At 37.7% G+C, this 21,824-nt stretch overlaps 1 protein-coding gene across 2 annotated transcripts in view; it reads right to left on the reverse strand.

Moving 5' to 3' along the window:
• Nucleotides 1–12,127: 12,127 nt before the first annotated feature.
• The window catches only part of LOC149845394 (tobamovirus multiplication protein 2A-like), a 57,002-nt gene continuing 47,305 nt past the window's right edge, over nt 12,128–21,824 (reverse strand). The window contains exons 4-7 of one of the 2 annotated variants that reach the window (XM_089995730.1): nt 21,739–21,819; nt 21,558–21,662; nt 12,675–12,884; nt 12,128–12,489 (exon numbers count right to left, since the gene is read on the reverse strand). In XM_089995730.1, coding sequence (XP_089851856.1) covers nt 12,385–12,489; nt 12,675–12,884; nt 21,558–21,662; nt 21,739–21,819 — 501 coding nt within the window. In that variant the 3' untranslated portion in view covers nt 12,128–12,384. The other variant, XM_089995731.1, reaches the window with a different exon arrangement.

Here is a 21,824-nt window from a genome sequence, read left to right on the forward strand (position 1 = left end):
GTAAATTGTAATTAAATTTGGAATAAGAATTTCAATTCCTGCATAGAATAGGATGCATTGCATATAGTTTCAACTTTGATATATAATTGCTATGCTTGTCAATTCATGCATTTTCTTTATAAATACACTATGGTCTACACGAATGGCACGTGAACAAGCTCTTATGGAGTTGACAAACTCGGTGGAATTCGTATTTATGGCCATAGTCAGAATACGAATGAGACCCAGATTTGTAATCTTCGTATTAGCCACATTCAGCATACACTATTAGACTAACTTCAAAATGCACTGCATTTCTCAAAAATACAAAAAGGATTTTCTTAATTCCTCAAAATCAAGTCTTTCAAATCCACATTCATTCATTTCATTCATCTACAAATTCCAAGTTCTAATTCAGAGAAATCAAAATTTCCAAAGTTAAAAATTTCTCAGAAATCGGTTTTCGCAAAACCTCTAAATTCCTCAGAAATCGATTTTCATTTTCCTCAGAAATATTCTTTCACCACGACTCGCGATTTTCCAAGTGACATCTTTTCCAAGAATTTTCCAAGTATTTCAAATCTCAAAGCAAACATCATGTTTTCAAACCTGCATTTTCAAAAAAAAAATCATAGCACATGCCTGATTCTTTGTGCATTGAGGAAATAGAACATGATTTAGATAAGTTGAGCAAAGCTAAGCACACAATTGATCCTTGGTTCAATTACCTCTGGTAAAGGCGCCAGGAACGGTTGAACCTCGTACCGACATGCGAGTCCTATTCTTCGAAATTAATCCCGCATTTTAAAACGGAGGCGAGTTATTTTCAAAATCTTTTTCAAAGGTCAGTTTGACTCGCAAAAGCAAAAATTTTGCGATGATAACAATACACCTGAAGGACGACCATGACATAAGGTTGAAAAGATTACCACATTGCATCATTATCGTATTGATGTGTTTTATGCTATTATTGATTTGCAACTTCAAGAGTTGAATGATCGTTTCACTGAAGCAAATACAGAGCTCCTTCTTTCAATGGTATGCTTGAGTCCACATAATTCTTTTTCTGCTTTTGATAAAGATAAGTTGATTTATCTTGCTGAGCTTTACCCTAAGGACTTTTCTAGAGTAAACATAATTAGACTTGAAAAACAATTGGATATATATATTGCAGAAATGCAAAACAGTGATCAGTTTTCAAGTTTAAAATCTTTAGCAGAGATGATGGTAGCAACTCAAAAGCACATTGTATTTTTTCATGTATAACTATTGATTAAGTTGGCATTAACTTTGCCAGTTGCAACAACAAGTGTTGAAAGAGCATTTTCAGCTATAAACTATATCAAAAGTCGTCTACATAATAGAATGGGAGATGAATGGATCAATGATGCTTTGGTTACTTACATAGAGAAGGGGACATTTGATACCATCAGTGATGATGCAATTATGAATTGTTTTCAAAATATGAAAAATAGAAGATGCCCGTTGTAAAATTTTCATGAATTTAGTTGTTTGTATTTCTTAAGTGAACAATCTTTATTTTAGTTTAAAAGTACAATTTAAAGTTTTATCTTATTATGTTCATAAATTTAGTTGTTTGTGTTTGTAACAATTGTTATTTTAATTCAAAGGCTTATTTAAGTTTTATCTCTCCACGAATGATTGTTCCTCTAGCAATTTTTTTTTGGCTCTGCCACTGGTCCGAATAAATGGATCGTCCTTCAAGACCATAGCATTGTCCCCGAGACCCAAAGTCTGCCCACCCAACGAAAAACTGCTGGCTCCGCCACTGAGTGACATACATTGAATTTGAATTAAAATTTGTTTTAAGAGGCTTTTAATCATAGTTTGCCCACCAATTGTTAGTTTTTGGAGAATTGAAACCAGATTCTCCAGGAGGGTTGACAGTTGTGGAGAAATCACAAGGCTGCCTGTTTTTGTTGTCATGGAGGCGGGGTAGGGGTAGGGGTAGGGGGGCTCTGTGGAGTTTGACTTGTTTCTTTAATTATGTATAGCAAGAGTTGGTTGTTGGTTTTGGGGGTTATTATTATTATTATTATTATTATTATTATTATTATTATTGATGTCCATTGTTTTTTGGTGGAAGTTTCTATTCCCTTTAGGTCGTTTAGTTAAACAATAAACTAATCATAGTGGTTTATTATTAGCCCCAAAGGTTGGAAGGTGTCTCTGGCTGTAATAAGGGCAATTGGGTTCGTTTCCTACAGGCGCTATCCCCTTGTGTAAGCCAACACCCAACATAGGTCCTAAGGGTGAAGGTTCTAGCCTTGGAGTTTTACACCATAGGGACGGCGACTATGTTTTCACATCCAAACCTTAAGGCCCAAAGGTGTTTTTGGAAGTGTTTACCATCATAATGCTTTCTCATATTGCATACATAGAGCTAAAAGTTGATTGTGGTGGTCTCTTTTTTATTGAGGCATTGGTTGCAAGAGTGGGAGTTTTCACTAGAACAACGAGGAAAGGTTATTGTTCTCTAATCTTGCAATCTCACCTTAATGGTGTTGGGTGTTTTTTTGTTTTCTATTACCTTAATTATTACTTTCTACATGGGAATCATATCCATGTTTTGTGCTCAATGTGTTACTCCCCCCTCCGTCCTCTTAATAGGTAGAACATTTATATGTGTTTGGCCACAAGACCACGCCTCGCCTACATGCATGGGTACATTTTGTAGGGTTGTTTAAATCAATTTGATATTGTTAGAATTGATTTAGGCAATTAGATTAATATCAATTTACCCAGAGTGACACACAGACTCAAACAATAGGTAAAAATCAAGTCATTTCATTATGGATCAACCATGTTTCTGTGGTCAAAAGCATAGTGACAAATTTTTAAACAACATATTGTCAGGCTTGCCCCAAAGAGGTTTGGTGTAGTGGGATGGGGGCATAGTCTACTAAGCAAGCGGTCTAGGTTCAAATCTCATGGGTTTCACCCCTTACGCAAACTGAAGCGTGATGAATCCCTAGGGGTAAGGGGTAAGCCCACAAAGTTTTACGCTACCAGGACAGTGATCATAAGTACGATAGGCAAAGCCAACATTGTTGGCATAAAACAGAATATAAAAAACAAAAAATACATACTGATAGCCGCCATAGTTGATTCAAATGAAGGAAGCATTGACACGGGTGCTCGGCATTCTCCTCAGCCTATCGATGCCCACGATGAGCACAAGCCATCAAGTCAAAGGTGAGCAGGACCCTTGAACCCAAATGAGAGAGAGAGAACACCTTGGTTGCACTTATCAAGCAACCATGCCCCTCTTTATATAGTGGGAGGATAGTGGGGGTTTCATTCATGTGAACCTTTCACATGCCATGTTGAATGTAAACCTTTCTCATTCACGCAAACCCCTTTCCACTAATGGTTTTCATTAAGTGACCTTTGTGTCAAACCGGGTCACTCATGGTTGAACCCAATCTGAAATGTCCAACATTGTCCCACTTGACCCATTAACACAGAAAGGTATATAATCGAGGTTTTTTACCATTATCTCAATTCAATTTTTATGTGGGTTTACATGCTATCTGGTATCACAAGAATGAATCATATGAGTATTAACACCTCTGTATGAAATGTCATATTTTTTTATTTTCAGTGTTTTAGCATGTTAAGATTACCTTATGAATAAGTTGATCTCTAACTCATTATATTGGTTATTTAATATTGTTATTCTACTACTCTCTCTACGCAAATGAGGTTATTTATACATAATCAATAATACACAAAATCATAGGGAATCAATTTAGTTTCATAATGTGATCACATATAACCATAATGTATTGTCAGAAGGAATCAAACAAACTCATCCCCATTACATGATGAGAATATAATCCTAATGCTAGCCCTTTAATAAGGGGATCCACAATCATTTCCATGCTGGAACCAATAAAAAAATACTTCAAACTGATCTAAAATGTTCCCTAATCAGTCAACCAAAGCCTAGAATCGATTCTGAAACAGTCAAACCAGTCTGAAACATGTATAAAAGCCTACAAGCCCCTAAAATTGAATGAGAAAAGTCCTTGTTCCTTCATTGGTTTATGAAAACAAGGACTCTACATTCAGTAATCAGTGAAAAACTGATAGGAACTTGTCAAAAAGGGCTTAGAACCGGTCTCAGAACACCTCATATCGGTCACAGAATCGGTTCAGCCCTTTAAAGGGTTTAAATAGTACATGAACCCTATTTTGGACCTGATCCAATCTAGTCCGGCTCTAGATCCTATTCCAATGGATTTTGGGCTAGATCTTGTGATCCATATTCAGAACCGATCATAACTAGCTCCCGGGTTGGATTCCATGATCCAGATCCAAAACCTAGTCTAAACTGGATTACAAGTTGGATCATATGATCCAAACCCAATCTAGATCCATACCCGATTCAAAAGGATCTAAGTCAAATTTGGATCCTCGACCTTATCCAAAAAGGACCCGAGTCAGTTTTGTATCCTGTGTCTGGTTTGAATCGGGTTAGACCCAGACCCAAAACCTCAAACAGATCCAGGTGTGGATCAGACCTTCGGGATCGAATGCAAACCCGATCCACCTGGTTCTCAATGGATCTGGGTCTGGTTTGGGTCTCCTTGGGACAAACACTAACCTGATCCACCAGGATTCTTGGATCCGGGTTTGGATTAGGTTCGTGCAGAGCGAAAACAACTTCATCCACCCGGAACTCATCTGGCCCGGGTTCATATCGGGCCAGCTCCGTGTCGGGTTCCACTGCAGATTGCTATAGTGGAACCTGACAACATTAAGTTTTCTGAGAAACCAAACTCCTTCGATTTTATAAGAAACCGAACTCTAATTTCTCAAACCTCCATCGACGATTGTAGCAACGAAGGACTACCAACCCGATAGGGAACTTCGTTCCCTATGGTCTGTGCCTGTCGAAACAACCACCACCATCGGCAGCCGATCCCGGATGCCGTTGGTGAATGGCCAGCCGTCGGTGCCCTGAGTCGACCGCCAGCAACTGTGACAATGGAGGTCTATATATAAAAAAGGTGGGGTTCGCGCCCCTTTGCTTTTATGCTCCTCAATCTAGCGACATCCAGCCTCCGTCGTTGGTCATTGCCAGCGACGGTCAATCGAGGGTAGCCACCACCATCGACCGGCCACCAGTGGTCATCCCTCGATGCCAGGGTCATTTGCAGTGCCGACAGAGTCCATGAGGGCGTTGCTTAAATGGGGTATAAAAAAATTTTAAAAATAGCTGAAGTAGGGATTTCAGCGAGAGGGTGGTGTGTGTTCTCCCCCGAAGACGACTGTTAGCCATAGTGTGTGTAGGGGGGGTCCCAATGAGCACCACGTATATAAGCACATGGGGCTCGTATCCCCGTGTGTGTTGGCATCACTTAGCATTTGGTGCGGTTGCAAAGACATAAGTACCCTTTTCTGTTATTCTCGCCATGAAACGACGGTTCGAGAAAATGATAAAAATGTCCTCTATTCAAAAAAAGAAGAAAATGACGGTTTGAGAAAAGGACAAAAATGTTCTTCATCCATAAAGTCGAGGATGATGTTAACTCTTCAAAGTCCAAACATTTCATTTTTGCCCTAAGCAGTAAACTTTTGCACCATCTGCTGTAACATGAGTTCATTTTGATGACGCAAACTTTGCCACTGGAGTAGCAGCCTTTGTCGTCGTCTCGAGTCAAGGTTCCCGCCTTGGTTTTTAGCTTGTGTTACAACACATTGCCGCCTTCTCGTTCTTGCCTTGTGTTACAAAACATTCCCGGGTTCACGATCGACTGGTTCGATCATTGGTGGGCGTCATAGGGCATTTGTCGGCCATCTCTTTTTATAGTATTCTCTTCTTTTTCGTTGTCGTTAGGCATTATGTAAGAAAGCAATAACGCATAAAAATTCCAACAAGTACCATTAAAGTGTCGTGAGTACCTTTCCATGTCAAGAATGTATGTCATCGTGAGTGCCATTAAAGCATTGTTTTGTTATTGCAGGTGGATCTTGTCCTTTCGATGGTTGGAAACTTAACGATATTTGTAAGACGCTGAGACCTGTTGACAAGAATGTTTGTTTACAGATGCGAGGAAGGGCATCTACCACATCCGGTATCCTCCATTGACTCAGTATATGCAATGTATCCCAAATCATAGTTATAGTAACATATTACCGATTTGTGAGATATTGTTTTGTTTGTTAATATCGATTTGTAAGCTATTATGCTAAATTTCTGTCATTTTGTAATATATTTTGCGATATGTATATCATTTTGTAAGATATTATGTGTTTTGTAGTGTCAATTTGTAAGCTATTATGCTGAATTGCCGTATCGATTTATAATATATTATGCGATATGTATATCGATTTGTAAGATATTATGTATTTTCTAGTATCGATTTGTAAGATATTTGTAGAAAGACTTTTAAAACATGTGCGTGCAGAAATGCATTGTTACACACTTGTGGTGTCGATTTTCGTATTCAAATCGTTGCTCATTTAGCGATTTCTATTGAAATCGCTTCACAACATCGTAGATATAATTAAATCGCTATCGTCACCACACATATACGACAAATTATTTCTTTTATTGGCATGGTAAGTAACAACTCGATGTATAGTATAAGCAAATAACAAATCGTCGTTGCTTTTATACTGTGATTCATTCAATCATTTCTTTGACTTGCTTAACCTTATCAGTATCTGTTGTTATATGCATCTTGAATAAATCGTAGTAAACGTATGCGCTTGCTAATGCAAATTGATATCTTGCTTATAACAGTGATGAACTTATCATCTGGTTGTAATGAAGATAATCTATCTCAATATTTGAAAGACATGGAGAAGTGAACATCTGTACTAATGACACACCTAAAGAAGTGAACATGTGCACTAATGATGCACATGATAACACGGGTGCAGGCATTGGATTTACTCTTGACTTGAATGTTCTAGCAGAAGAAATGCAATTCGATAATGAGGTAGATGATTGTGACAATACACTTGATAAAGGTGTAGGCACTGGGAATGTATATGATAGTACACCTGACTTTGTTCCCATAGAAGGAATGCAGTTTAATAATGAGGATGCTGCATATAAATTTTACAATGATTATGCCTTAAAATTTTAGTGTTAGAAGGTATTCTTGGTCAAAAATTGCACAGGGTGTCGTAGTGAGAAAGACATATGTTTGTTCTAAGGAAGGTTGGAAGAAGTTAAGTGAAAATCCAATAAGGAGCGTGCCAGAATCAAGATGTAGATGTCCAGCGAGAATGGTGTTAAGAAGACTTCCGAATGGGAAATATGTAGTTTGTACTTTAATCAGTGATCATAACCATGAATTAGCAACTTCACATATGAGTCCTATGTTAAGGTCACATTGTAAAGTAACTGAAGTGCATGTTGTAATTGTTGAAATAGCTAATAGCGTCGGCATTGCACCAAGGAAGACATATAATTTATTCACGTACATAGATGGTGGACGCGAGAATGTGTCATTCACACCTATGGATCTAAGAAACCAATTGAGAAGGAAGATGACAGATAACATGAAGAATGAAGAAATATGTTCTTTGGTTGATTACTTATAGAAGAAATCAAGCATTGACCCTGATTTCTTTTGTGCAATGCAATTGGATGAAAATGGATATGTTGTGAACATGTTTTGGGCATATTCAAAGTCAAGAGTAGATTATGAATGCTTCAATGATGTGCTTGTTTTTTATACGATAGTGAAGATTAATACTGAACAATGGACATTTGTGCAGTTTGTCGAAGTGAATCATCACTCACAAAGTTGTATATTAGGCGACACTTTTTTGTACGACCAGACCAAGGAAAGCTTCGAGTGGTTGTTCAGAGTATTTACACAGGCAATGAATGAGAAGCAACCTAAAGTTGTACTTACAGATGGTGATCACACAATTGCGGTTGCAGTGTCTCATGTGTGGCCAGATGCACATCATCGCCTATGTTTGTGGCATATCTTTTAAAATGAAGCAAAAAACATAGGACACATTTAATCAGAAGACAGGGTTTGACAAAAAGTTTACTAGGTGTGTACTTGAGAGTGTAGATGAGATCACCTTTATGTCTGATTGGGAGGAAATGATTCAGATATACGACCTTAAAAACTGTCTGTGGTTACAAAATTTATATGCAGAAAAAGAGAAGTGAGCATTGGCATATGAAAGACAATACTTTTGTGCAGGTATGATAAGCACACAAAGAGCAAAATCTATGTATGTCACGCTGAAGAAAACCCTGTATTCATGTTTAACAATATTTTGCTTCATGAAACAATATAAATTATTTATAGATAGACTTAGACATAATGAGCTTGAACAAGATGTGAAATGCTTCAATACACGCCCTATAACTTTGGGCATTAAAATATTGATGCGACCTACAAATCTGTATACACTAACTGTATTTGAATGAATTAAGAAGAAGGTTATACAGGTTATGAGTTGCAACATAGAAGGATGTATGCAAACTAAAAATATGGACAAATACCATATTGTATGGGAGGGAAAAGAGCATCAAAAAAGGCAAGAAGCACATGTCACGTACAATGTTGACAACAAAACAGTTGAATGCACATGCAAAAAGTATGAATTCAAAGGTATTTTATGTCGCCATGCATTAAAGGCACTTAATGAAGAGAAGATACGAGAAATACTTGAGTCATATTTAATACGAAGATGGAGGAGACAAGCAAAGATTGAACTGCTGGATACAGATAATGTTAGTCAATCTGATGTTGATGAAAAGTGCTACACATCCTCTCGTTACCAACAACTGTGTAGGTCATTTATGCATGTTGCAGATTTGGCATCGAAAAGTGAAGAAGCCTATGTATGCATGAGAAAAACATCAAGGGAGTTACTTGAAAACATGCAGTTAATTCACTATGAGTCTGTTGCAGCTCATGAAGACCAATCGAAGAAAATGGCAACGAACAACGGAGGTGAAAATCATGATTCCCTTGACACTCCTGAGAAGTTGCGTTGAAGCATAAACATCATCTTCAACAAGTCAGGAGTAAACATTATAGATTATGATAGAAAAATTCACCTAGCGAAGGGTATCAAAAGAAAACCTGCCTCTGATCGTAGTCGTCGGAGGACAAAGGGTGGACTAGAATTGGTTCGCAAGAATAGGTCTAAGAAATAACTAACCTTTAAGCAAATGCAACCAAGCCCTTCGCATGAACAGGTATGTAAGACATTATATTGCTTTCCATGTAAATTGCATTACGTGAAGCAATATCTAACTTGTGTAATTTCCAACATGCAACAATACCCTACGAACGTAATTTCCAATGTTGTAACCTTCAATCCTCCCGACCAGTTTTTCTGGAACGATAGCTTCGGTTTTACAAGTCTTTTGATATGTAATTAATGTTGGGAGGATGTTTGCATTTCTTGTGAAACTTAATGTAGTGTCTTATATTGTTCTATTTCATGACAGGCTCAGATGAATTCGAAAGCGAGCTATGAAACACAGGAATCACGTGTGAATTCTGTTTAAGTCTTACTATAAAGTTAGTTGTCATGCCTCTTTGCATGACCCAATTTCTACATTGTCAGATTTGTTAATAGTTTAACAAAAACAGGAGGTGAATATGCTTATACACTGGATGGTCTTATTAAGAAAGAGTTTTTGGATGAAGCCATTTTCATGAATTGTGAGCCACAAAAATAGAATTGCATCTTTCACATGTATTAAAAATAGAACTCTGTTTAATAATGTATCTTTCACATGTATAAATCCTTATAATATGTATCATTCACATGTATAAATCATAGTTAGTGAAAATCGTGAAAGTTAGGTATGAAAATCGGGAATTGTATGTGAACTTAGTGTTTATACAATTAGTGAAAATCGTTTTCTCATCTAGCCTTCACATATACAAATCGCTATATATAAATTGTATCGTCCATATTGTATGGGAGAGCCTCTACAACATCTGGTATTGTCCAAGAATAATTCTTTCATAAACAAAGCCACACGATGTACATACTTAGTAAAGAACAAATCATGAATAATTCAACGATACAAATCGATGTAACTTCATAAATGCAAATCAATTTCGTTCACAAAGACTAACAAGGACATATCGTTGTTGCGGTAACTTCATACTACTATAAATCGCTACTCTTTGATTTGATTTTTACTGTAAATCGCTACTCTTTGATTTGATTTCTACTGTAAATCACTACTCTCTTATCTGATTTCTACTGTAAATTGTTACTCTCTGATTTGATTTCTATTGTAAATCGTTACTCTTTGATTTAATTTTTACTGTAAATTGCTACTCTCTTATCTGATTCCTACTGTAAATCGTTACTCTCTTATCTGTGTTCTATTATAAATCGCTATTTTACTCAGTTTCACATTTTCATCATTATCTCTGTTGTAAATCGCTATTCTCTGTATACTTAGTTCGATGTTTGCACCCTCGTATCATGATGAACAATAGACAAAATGCTGATTTTTCTGGTAGTTCAACTATTTCTCACGAACAGACGACGACAAAGGGTGCTCCAACGATAATAGACGACGACGACAGCAAAGGATGCTCCGACGACGACAAAGGGTGCTCCGACGACAGCAGACGGTAACAAGGGGTGCTCCGACGACAACAGACGACAACAAGGGGTGCTCCGACGGCAGCAGACGGCAACAGACGACAACAAAGGGTGCTCTGACGGCAGCAAACGATGACAAAGGGTGCGTCATCAATCAGAGCTTCTGTTACAACAGATGATGCATTGCCAAAGGGTGATCTAGAACATTTAGGGTGACATATTGCGAGGAGCTCCTGTTAAAGCAAATGAGTTTACTCCTTAGGGAGAAAACAATGATGATTTTAACCCTTTTTTGGCAGGACATTTTTGTCTTTTACTTGAAATGTCATTTTATGGCGCTAATGGCGGGAGAGGGTACTTAAAGTCTTTGCAAACACACCAAACTCTGATGCTAAGTGACACTGACACACACGGGGAAATGAGCCCCACGTGCTTACATATGTGGCGCTCATTCAGACCCGAGAACACCCACCTGTGTGTTCTGGGGGGGGACATATAACCTGCTTCGTCATCCGATGGAGATCAGCTGATCGTTGGAAGCCACTAGACCTCAACTGGATTAAAGTCAATATATTTACATTCATGGCAGATAGGTTTCACCAGTCGTGACTCGGTTCCTTTGTAGAAGCAGGTTGGATCAGCTCCGAGGACCGGTCCTGGTCAATGTTGTCAGCATCGGAATCGGACCTGTATCGTTTGGCCAACGATTCAAGTTAATCGACCGATACAGATTCTCAAGTGAATCGTTCTGAATCGGCCAAAAATAATTATAAATATTACATGTCAATCAGAACGAGACATGTATTAAAGCCATTAAAATAATATTAAAATGTTAATTTTACGCTGTTTTTATTTATTAAAAATAGCCAATTCGGGTCAGTAGCGCGGGAATCTCTTATAAATATCATATATGCCTAGTGGTGTATGAGAGAGAAAGATATAGATAAGGAGGTGGTGTTGACCGGTGATAGGATGAACTCTGCATTTGTGAGCAATGAACTTTCATGGGATCAGACCAACTGGGGCTCCGCTTGTCTGGTAGGAACAGCTAGTGCACGTCACCTTGTGTTGGGATGTTGCAGGTTCAAAACCCCATGGTATAGTTGTATAACTGCTAGTGGTCTGTCTAACCCCAGCTTGCCTTTTAAAAAAAAAATTCATTGAGGAGAAAGGAGATCAAAAGGCATCGAGTGGCTATCTCCTCAATCTTATCATAAATCATTGAAGGTCAACCACAACTTTGAAGAGTGAGAACTACGACAATGCTGTCTGGGAGCGTGCACTCTTTGCGCCTGAGATGGTATACATATATTCGATGACCTCACCAAAAACCGGGTCACTTAATGTGCCCCGCCTCCCTTCAAGGTAAAACTCAGGGACGAAAATATGATCACCCAGCCTTACGTGCCCCAACAGTGATGAAACAATGGCAGCCCCCATGCGCCAGGGGGATTCAATCCTCTGGGCCTTCAGCTTGCCGAAAGACCCCGCTGACCAGGTGGGTAATCACTGCTGTGGTTTGAGATGGCATATAATGGATTATGATCATTGACCACTTATATGTATCATGCCAACTTTGAACCCCAACTGAGCAACGAGCTTGTTGATTTGTCTTACAACTGGTGATGGATGTGATGGGATGATCAGCGTTTGACAAAGAATGACAGGAAACAGATAAATTCAAAACAGGAGCCAGTGACATTTACACATCTCCAGTCCTGTGTGGTCCTACAGACCAAAGTGTTTCACACCCAACTAACAGAAATCCGTCTAACTCGCGGTCCTCCATTTCCAAAGCAGGCATTTGCGTTCGAGCAATCACATTATGGTGCAGCGACTCCTCTCAGGCGGTGGTGCTGCCTGTTGCTGATACCGGTTTGACGCCGAGGGGTTGTAGGTGAACTCTGATGTGTCCAGGGCATACTGCAATGAAGAAAGAAAAGGACAGTCAGTACCAATGAATTATGATATTGAGAGCCTAACACAGCTTGATCTTAGTCAAGAAACTGCCTTCTCAATCAAATGCCCTTAAAGAGGTTGATAATCTTTGACATTAAGAAAAAAATGAGAAAAGAACAAGCTAGATATTTCAAACAGTAATGCAGTACCTTTTCTCTCATTCTAGTGCTCCAAGCATCATTCCTACCGCTGCGCTGATCAGGAACACCAGGTAAAGGCATTCCAGTTGCTGGAACAGCCTGTCTACCTATCAATGGCTGCCTGATTCCAGACCTTGGAGAAATATACTCGTCATCACTATCATATTCTTTTGGACTGTTTGCTGCTCGGACCACAAGGGCTAATGTGAATGTCAAAGCCTGCACCACGAAATTTTAAATGCAGCAGTCCCTCTGTGTTTTCAGACATAACGGCATATATATGCAAAGAATATGACTCACAATTAACAGATAGACAGTTAACAGAAACAGTGTGAATCAAGGCAACACAAATAGGATTCCAGCCTAAAGCACTCCCAAATCAAATAGCTCCACACATGTCCAATTAGATTCTGATACATGAATTTTAGACCTTTGACAGAACACCATAGGGAATACACATTTTTAAGCAGAAATGCACATAAACATGCTTATCACAGGCGTGGAAGACCCATAATGATTTTCTTTGTTGGTTCATATCGCCGACCCCAATTGTTTTGGGATGAAGGCGTAGTTGTTGTTGTTGTTGTAATAGGAACGTGAGCGACTCTCCAATGATGCCCTGTGGAGCAGGGAAACAAAGCAGTTATATCTATCAACGTAAAAAGGCAAGCAAGTTGCATTCCATCACTCCTAGTATATGTATATATTCAAAGAGACTGAAAAGGAACTCCAATTTCCAGCACAAATCAACATCAGGAGTAGCTGAAATTTGGCCATGATTTGGCAGACCAAGATACCAGAAACTTGGCTAAGCCTTGACCACTTCTCAATGCCAAATCAGACCAAATCTTGGAGTTCTGCTTTGGATTACCTTGATAAGACTCCAGCCTTACCAGCACCAAGATTCCATCATGATAAGTTGGCTACTGTTAACCTAAAGGGAAACACACGCATGAGCGCATGAGCATGCAAGCAAAGTATGAATGTATGTGTTCTGTACACATTGCAGTCTTCTCATCCACCAACAAACAACAATTGACAGTGCATCAGAAACTAGCCATTTCTGGAATAGGAACTGCCAACAAACTATGTACAATATTTTTGTCAAGAAGACATGAAGGGGGCACAATGATCATGATATTATCATCAAAGCTTTTTTTTTGCCTTGTGTTATTTAAAAGAAACAATTAGAGGAGATATATTGCATCAATACCATGCAATCCTAAAATATTGTGTGTTTTTCTTCGTGTTAAATTTTGAGATTTCAGAAAATTTGGCTAAGTGTTTTGGTAAAGTTGATAAAATCCTCGATTTTAGGTAGCGTCAGATGAATCTGGGCGTGGCCCAGGACCCATTGACAAGAACTAAACGAGTCAATTAAGATTTGGTAAAACTTTTTATCGAGCGAAATTTGGGTTAAATTAAGGCGAAATTCGATGGCAAAATTCAGGTAATATATCATTAGATGCGTTTCAAAATTCTGAAAACATTGATATTTTGTTTTTCTGAATTCGAGCTACGGTTGGCCCGAAAATTGCATTTTTTCAAAAATGACCCGCCTCGATGTGACCGGTTCTAGATTGGATCGGATCGGATCCGTTTGATCCAAGTTAATGTGGATCTGGACCCAGACCAAGACCCATATTAATTGGGATCTGGTCTAGTTCGAGATCCATATAGATATTGGATTTGGATCTTGGATTCAGATCTAGATCCAAAATCCAAGTTCAACGAATTTAAAGATTTAAATTCAATGTAAAGGTTTAATTGAGTGAATTTGCAAGTTAAAAAGACTCCCAGAAGGTGGAGGTACCATCTGGAACTTTTTAGAAATTTATTATTTAATAAATAATAATTAAATAATTACTTAATTATTAAAATTTAATTAATTCTGAAATTTCTTTTGGATATGGCAGCTACCTAATATGTAGGGATTCTAGAAGAGCCCAAATGGGGTTAAAGTAAAATAATAAAACAAAATAAAATACCAAATGCATAAAAAAATAGTTAAAAAGAAAAAAGGAGGTTAGAGATAGAATTCTACGTTAGAAGAACTCTATCTCATAGCCAAATGGGTGAGAAACTCAAGAAGAGACGTCACCCTCTCTTTGGAGAGAAGGAAAAGAAAGAAAAAAAAAAAAGAGAAGAGAGGAAAAGAGGAAGGGAATCTCCTTCCGTTCCAGGCATCCGCCGTATATTTTCGGTCTTTGGTCTTTTTTCATCTCCGATCGAAGGTATGGGTTCTTCTATCGATTCGAATGAGAAGAAATAGCTTAAATTAAGTTTATGTAATGTTTTGGTGAAAAAAAAAAAGAAAGAAACGGGAAAAATCTGATTTAGAATACAAGAATATGTATATATATAGATATATACATATAATGTTAAATCAGCCATTTATTTCCATCATGGCATGTACTCGATTTTCTGATCTTCTGCTTATAGTTGAATTTGTTCTACTGTCCATATGGATAGATCTAGACAGATCTGTCACACCTTGCGTGTAAACATATCTGAACAGACCTGTCTTACTGTCCATGTAGACAGATCTGTCTCACCGTGCGTGTGGACAGATCTGTCTCATTGTTCATGTGGATAGATCTGGACAGATCTATTCCACTGTTCAGGTGGACAGATCTACGGATTTTTGTAGGTGCACAGATCTGGTCTAAATCTATTGATTTATTTTGTGTGCATGCAAGGCGAGTCAGACTGGCCGCAGGGTCAAATATATATATATATATATATATATATATATATATATATATATATATATATATATATATATATATATATATATATGACCCATCCAGGTCTGGTTTGGGATCAGACCCGATCCAAACCAGACCTGTCTCAAGTCCCAGTATGTTGATTATGATCTGTTATCAGACTGCGTTTGAAACTGCCATCAAAACATTTATACACATGCTGAAAATTGTTGGCTGTTAAAAGAATGGAGTTCCAATTTTCTGTTAAAATGAATAGCAGATTTATTTTCCAGCATCGTCATGGTTTTATATTAAAGTTGTTTTGAGGTTATCATGAGTGTTTGATGTCAAAATTTGTATTGATGCATTTAGGCTTGTCAAAACAGTTTTTAATATCGAGTTATGAACTGCCGTCAAGACTGTGTTATTCCGAAACTTTTATTGGACACTGTTAGGCTGTCCAAACTGGTTCAATATCGACACATGACTTGTAAGAAAAAAAAATCTGTTTTAGTTAGGATTTGTCAAACTGTTTATGAGCTAAATATATTTTTCAGTTGGCATGTTCTGAAATGCAGATTTTGTTTTGTTCTAGAACTGCTAACTGCATATAGGCAATCAAGTGTTATCAAAACTTAGATCAATGTATTCCCTTGTTCTCGCATCTGAAATTTATAATTTTTGTTCAGGCTTGCCTATCGTGCATACATTTAACCGAATCAGATAGTTGGTTCATTATGTGGCATACTCTTACATATCCTGTTTTATAATCATGCATGTTTAGTCAACGGTAGAGGAATATTTTTCTGTTAACATTTCTTTGGAACATAGGGTCTTTAACTAGAGTTAGTAGATGTTATGTGTAGGAGAAAGATTGATATTTTATGTCTACAAGAGACCAAATGGGTAGGTGAGAAAGCAAAAGTGATAGAACCTTGGGGATATAAGATTTGGTATACAGGAATAAATAGGAATAGGAATGGAGTAAGGATTGTTATGAGTCATGAGTTTATAGATAATGTAGTTGAGGTCCGTAGGAAGGGTGATAGGATTTTACTTATTAAATTAGTATTAGGTACGGATATTATTAATATTATTAGTGTTTATGCACCTCAAGTAGGTTTAGATGATTCCACTAAGCGTCAATTTTGGGAAGATTTAGATGGAGTAGTACAAGGGATATCTTATGGAGAAAGGCTTTTCATCGGCGGTGACCTTAATGGGCATGTAGGCATTAGTAGGGATGAATTTGAGAGTATCCATGGAGGCTATGGTATAGGAGAAAGAAACGATAGTGGAGAAAGGATTTTAGATTTTGGTTTGTCCTATGATATGATCTTAGCAAACACTTGGTTTAGGAAGAGGGAGTCTCACCTAGTAACATTTAAAAGTGGGGTTAATACGAGTCAGATAGATTTTTTCCTACTTAGAAAGAGAGATAGGGGTTGTTGCATCGATTGTAAGGTTATATCGAGAGAAAGTGTAGCTACACAACATAGAGTCTTAATTTTAGATCTTAGAATTAGACAATGCCGCAAAAGGGATAGACATAGGATAGATCCTAGAATTAAGTGGTGGGCACTGAAAGGAGCTAAACAAGGAATGTTTGTAGAGCGGGTAGTTAAGGAAGTTGATTGGTGTCTCGAGGAGGATTCAGAATCTATGTGGAATAAGATAGCGGGTGGCATGAGAAAGGTGGCTAAGGAGGTATTGGGTGAGTCTAAAGGCGGTGCACCGCTAGGTAAGGATACATCGTGGTGGAACGAGGATGTCAAATTAGCTATTAAGGTTAAAAAAGAGTGTTATAGAAATCTAAGTAAAAGTCGTGATAATGAGAATTTGGAGAAGTATATGATACCAAAGAAGGAAGCTAAAAAAGTAGTTCGGAACGCGAGGGATAAGGTATATAAAGAGGTTTATGACAAGTTGGATACCAAAGAGGGTGAGAAGGATATTTATAGGATTGCAAAAATGAGAGATAGGAAATCGAGGGATCTGGGTATGGTTAGATGTATCAAAGATGAAACGCAAAGGGTTTTAGTCAAAGATGAGGAGATTAAGGAGAGATGGAAATATTATTTTGATAAGCTATTTAATGAAAGTCATGCTCAGGATCTTGGAGACTTTTCCATTCCTTTTCATGAGATGAATCGTGACTTCATGCGCAAGATTCAAAAGAAAGAAATTGTAGAGGCTTTGAAGAAAATGAAATCAAGAAGGGCAGTTGGCCCAGATGGTATACCTATCGAGGCTTGGAAATGCTTGGGAGAGAAAGGTTTAGAATGATTGACAAATCTTTTTAACAAAATTTGGCGGACAAATAAGATGCCTAATGAGTGGAGGAAGAGTACTTTGGTGCCTCTATATAAGAATAAGGGTGATATACAAGATTGCACAAACTATCGTGGTATAAAACTCATGAGTCATACTATGAAACTTTGGGAGAGGGTGATTGAGTCTAGGTTGAGGAAGATTATCATGATATCGGAGAATCAATTTGGTTTTATGCCTGGAAGATCTACTATGGAAGCTATACATCTTCTTAGACAACTTATTGAGAGAAATAGAGAGAGGAACAAAGATTTGTATATGGTTTTTATTGATTTGGAGAAGGCTTACGATAGAGTACCTAGAAACGTTCTCTGGTGGACAATGATGAAGAAAGGTGTTTCTCTCAAGTACATTAGTATAATTAAAGATATGTATGAAGGAGTAGTAACCAATGTCCGCACTTGTGGAGGTGTGACAACCAATTTTCCTATAACGGTTGGGTTACATCAAGGATCTGCTTTAAGCCCTTTCCTATTTGCTATAGTGATGGATGAGCTTACGAGATCAATTGAAGAAAATGTGTCGTGGTGTATGTTGTTTGCTGATGATATTGTTTTGATTGATGAGTCTAGAGCTGGGGTTAATGCTAAGTTAGAATTATGGAGACAGACATTGGAAGCAAGAGGTTTTAAGTTGAGTAAGAGTAAGACATAATACATGGAATGTCGATTTAGTAAGCAACGAAATAGAGATGGGAGTGTAGTGAAGCTTGGTGAGCAAGAAATACCGGTGGATGATTCTTTCAAATATTTGGGATCTATCATTCAAAAGTATGGAGAAATTGATGGAGATGTAAATCATAGGATAAAGGTTGGGTGGATGAAATGGAAGAGTGCAACTGGAGTGTTGTGCGATCGTAGAATGCCATTGCGGTTGAAGGGAAAGTTTTATAGGATGACTATTAGGCCCGCTTTACTATATGGTACGGAATGTTGGGCTGCCAAGAGACATCATATTCAAAAAATGAGTGTAGCTGAGATGCGTATGCTGAGATGGATGTGTGGAAATACAATAAAAGATAAGATTCGGAACGAGGAGATACGTAAGAAGGTAGGCGTTGCACCCATTGAAAATAAGATGAGAGAGAATCGTTTACGGTGGTTTGGACATATTCGACGAAGGCCTAATGATGCTCCAGTTAGAAGGATGGAGAAATGGGAAAATATATTAGTTAAAAGAGGTCGGGGTAGGCCTAGGAAGACATGGATGGAGGTGATAGGAAAGGATATGAATGCTTTGAACCTCACCGAGGACATGGCATTGGATAGAAATGAATGGAGGAGAAGGATTCATGTGGAAGACCCAGAATGATTTTCTTTGTTGGTTCATATCGCCGACCCCAATTGTTTTGGGATGAAGGCGTAGTTGTTGTTGTATCATTTCTTTGGAAACAGTGTATACATGCAATCTGGCCCAAACTTACCGGGTTCACACAGGTAAATCTGGACAAATTTTCGGGCCATCACTCGTAGACAGATCTGGATCGGGTCTGCTGCGTATATGTAGGCAGATCTGGATAGATCTGTCACGGAATTTTTCCCTGGATGGATCTGTCCGGGCTATTCTTCTTGTATTGGCCTACTGTTTTGGAGTGTCGGTTCTCCAAAGCCGAGTTCTCAAAAAACAATTTTTGATGTGACATTTTATTTACCTACATGTGACTGTTCAGAAATCCTTACACAAGAAATTTGAGATGGTTGTCGTTAGGTGGTTCGATGCTGCCATATGGGTGGGCATCGGAACAACCTTGAGATCATTATTTTGATCCATGTTAGCACCCTGATAAAATATTTCCTGCATGCTGAATTTTAATTATTTCTTAATGCTGCCAAATGAGTTATTTTAATGTTGTGAGATGTATTGTATTTATGATTTTGGTGGACTGTTATAGGGCAGGACAATGTTGCACATTGTCCGCTGTCCACTACCATTGGCTGCATGTTTATGCACGAGAAACATGTTGCCAACAGTATGCTAAGGTTGTCCTGTGCATGGGGACAGCATAGCTATGGCTCGGTGGTTATGTGTTGTATCCCGAACATGCTCAAATTGGTGGAAGTATTTATTGGTTATGTATACTCATGCAAATGAATATTATGTTGGCATAAATGTGCATATCATGAACACAAAATTATGAAGTTATTTTGATGTTGCATTAACATAATCGCATGTTTAGATGTTATGCATGAGATGAATCATGATAGAAAAATGCATGTTGCAAGCATTTATTCATTTGCATATGCAATTTGTTTTATATGTGCATTGTGGAAATGTTTCAATAGTTGTGTGTGTGCATGTTCACTGAAGATTTTGTATAAGATGCATCGGTGGTCAAATGTGAACCACCGTAGGCCATGTGGGTCAAAAGCATGTGTGGCTCCAAGATTAGTATTTATGCATTGCAAAATTCACTTTTGAAATTATTGAATTTCTAAATTAATTGCACTGTTAAATTTGTAACGGGCAAGGTTCCGTGTTGTGGTTTGTATGTTGATTTGCAAAATGGTTCTTTTGCAAAGAATTTGACTTTTGTTAAAAAAATAAAAGAGATAAACAGTGTAATTAATACTTTTTCTTCTTGGATGTCCCTTCCACAGTGTGGGAATCCCAGATGGCGATTTTGGAGAAACTGTGAGGATATTAAAACTTTGTGTGTGATTGTGCCCCTGAACCCGATATGGTGGTTCGCCTCTCGTCCACGGTTTTAGGGAGTTTTCAGCAACTTTGCCTGGAGGTGGTGTTGTGACACAACTGTTGTTATTGGTATACCAAGAAAGTGTCATCAGTGGATATTGATTTTTCTGGTATCTCGACATTAGATGATTCCTGATATCGGTCGATGAACGAGTGTGGAACCTAGTAATAAAATACAAATTGTGTGTTAAGCTATAACTGAAAACCTATCTTGGACTTTGGGAATTGTGGTGCCGTTTGGAGTATCCGTGTGTTTAATGAAAAGTGAAACTAAACTTGTGTATATTTAATAGGGACATGCATGCAAAAGAGAACTCTAACAATAACTTAATAAATTGTTCATGCATGTACATTGAAATCATGCATATTTATTGTTCAGCATTAGTTCATGTATTCTTACTTATTCTGTTTCATGTGAGATATTGTTATTGCATTATTGTTGTGGTTATGTTCCTCTAAAATCTTGCATGGATTTGATTTATGTTTTTTCTTGCCTATTTGGATTTTTAGAGGAATTCGTACAAAGAATCTTTAATTCTTACCTAGTACTCTATATTTTTCACAGGATCTGAAACTCAGTGATGAGGATGACTGCCACAGAGAGCCTACGAAACCGTGTGTCTTACTTCTGTTATTCCTGGACAGTGTGGCTCTAGGATTTTAAACTTTAATTTAATTTTATTTTCATACTTTGATTTTTTTTATTAATAAAGTTAGTTATTTTGATTGGATAGTTCAATGTAGAGATCCCTTGTGGTTTGGAATGTTGTTAACTCCATGAAGCCCCGGATCCTTGGGCTTTGATTTCCACAATTGTTTAAAAAAAAATCACTTTTCAACGGGGATGAATTGGGGTCGTTCCGAAGGTAATTGATGATGCTCATAGAAATGGATTTTGAACCTTGTACAGGAAATACATTATAAACACATAAATTAAAAGGACCCTACATCTTTTACAACATCAAACTTGCACATATGTGTTAGAAAATGACTAGAGCAGATGCAATTTGAATTTCAAATCATTGGTAATACTTATTCTTCAACATAAAGGTATCTAAGTTTCTTTATCTATTTCCTTTTACAAAATTCAGATCAAAGCAAATGCAGCCCATCAATGGCAACAATGAAATCCTTATGAATAAAATGGAAAGAAGTAAATTACCTCTAAAATAACAACTCCAAGAACAACCCATTTGGCAATTTTCCACTGTTCCTTTAGAAAATCATATATCATGTCAAAATCTCCAGTGCTGTCTGTCGGAATAACCTATAAACAATCCATAACATCAGTATATTTGTGGAAAATAAGATATTAACTGAAAATACATATATGCAACACTCACATCTTGCCAGCTGTGGTCAAAGAATATGAAAGCTGCAAATCCAAGCTCCACCAAGATCAACAAGAGCACCAAAATAGAGTACTGTT

This window comes from Nuphar pumila, chromosome 2 (assembly GCF_984573655.1).
Source record: "Nuphar pumila chromosome 2, dmNupPumi1.hap1.1, whole genome shotgun sequence".
Taxonomy (NCBI): domain Eukaryota; kingdom Viridiplantae; phylum Streptophyta; class Magnoliopsida; order Nymphaeales; family Nymphaeaceae; genus Nuphar; species Nuphar pumila.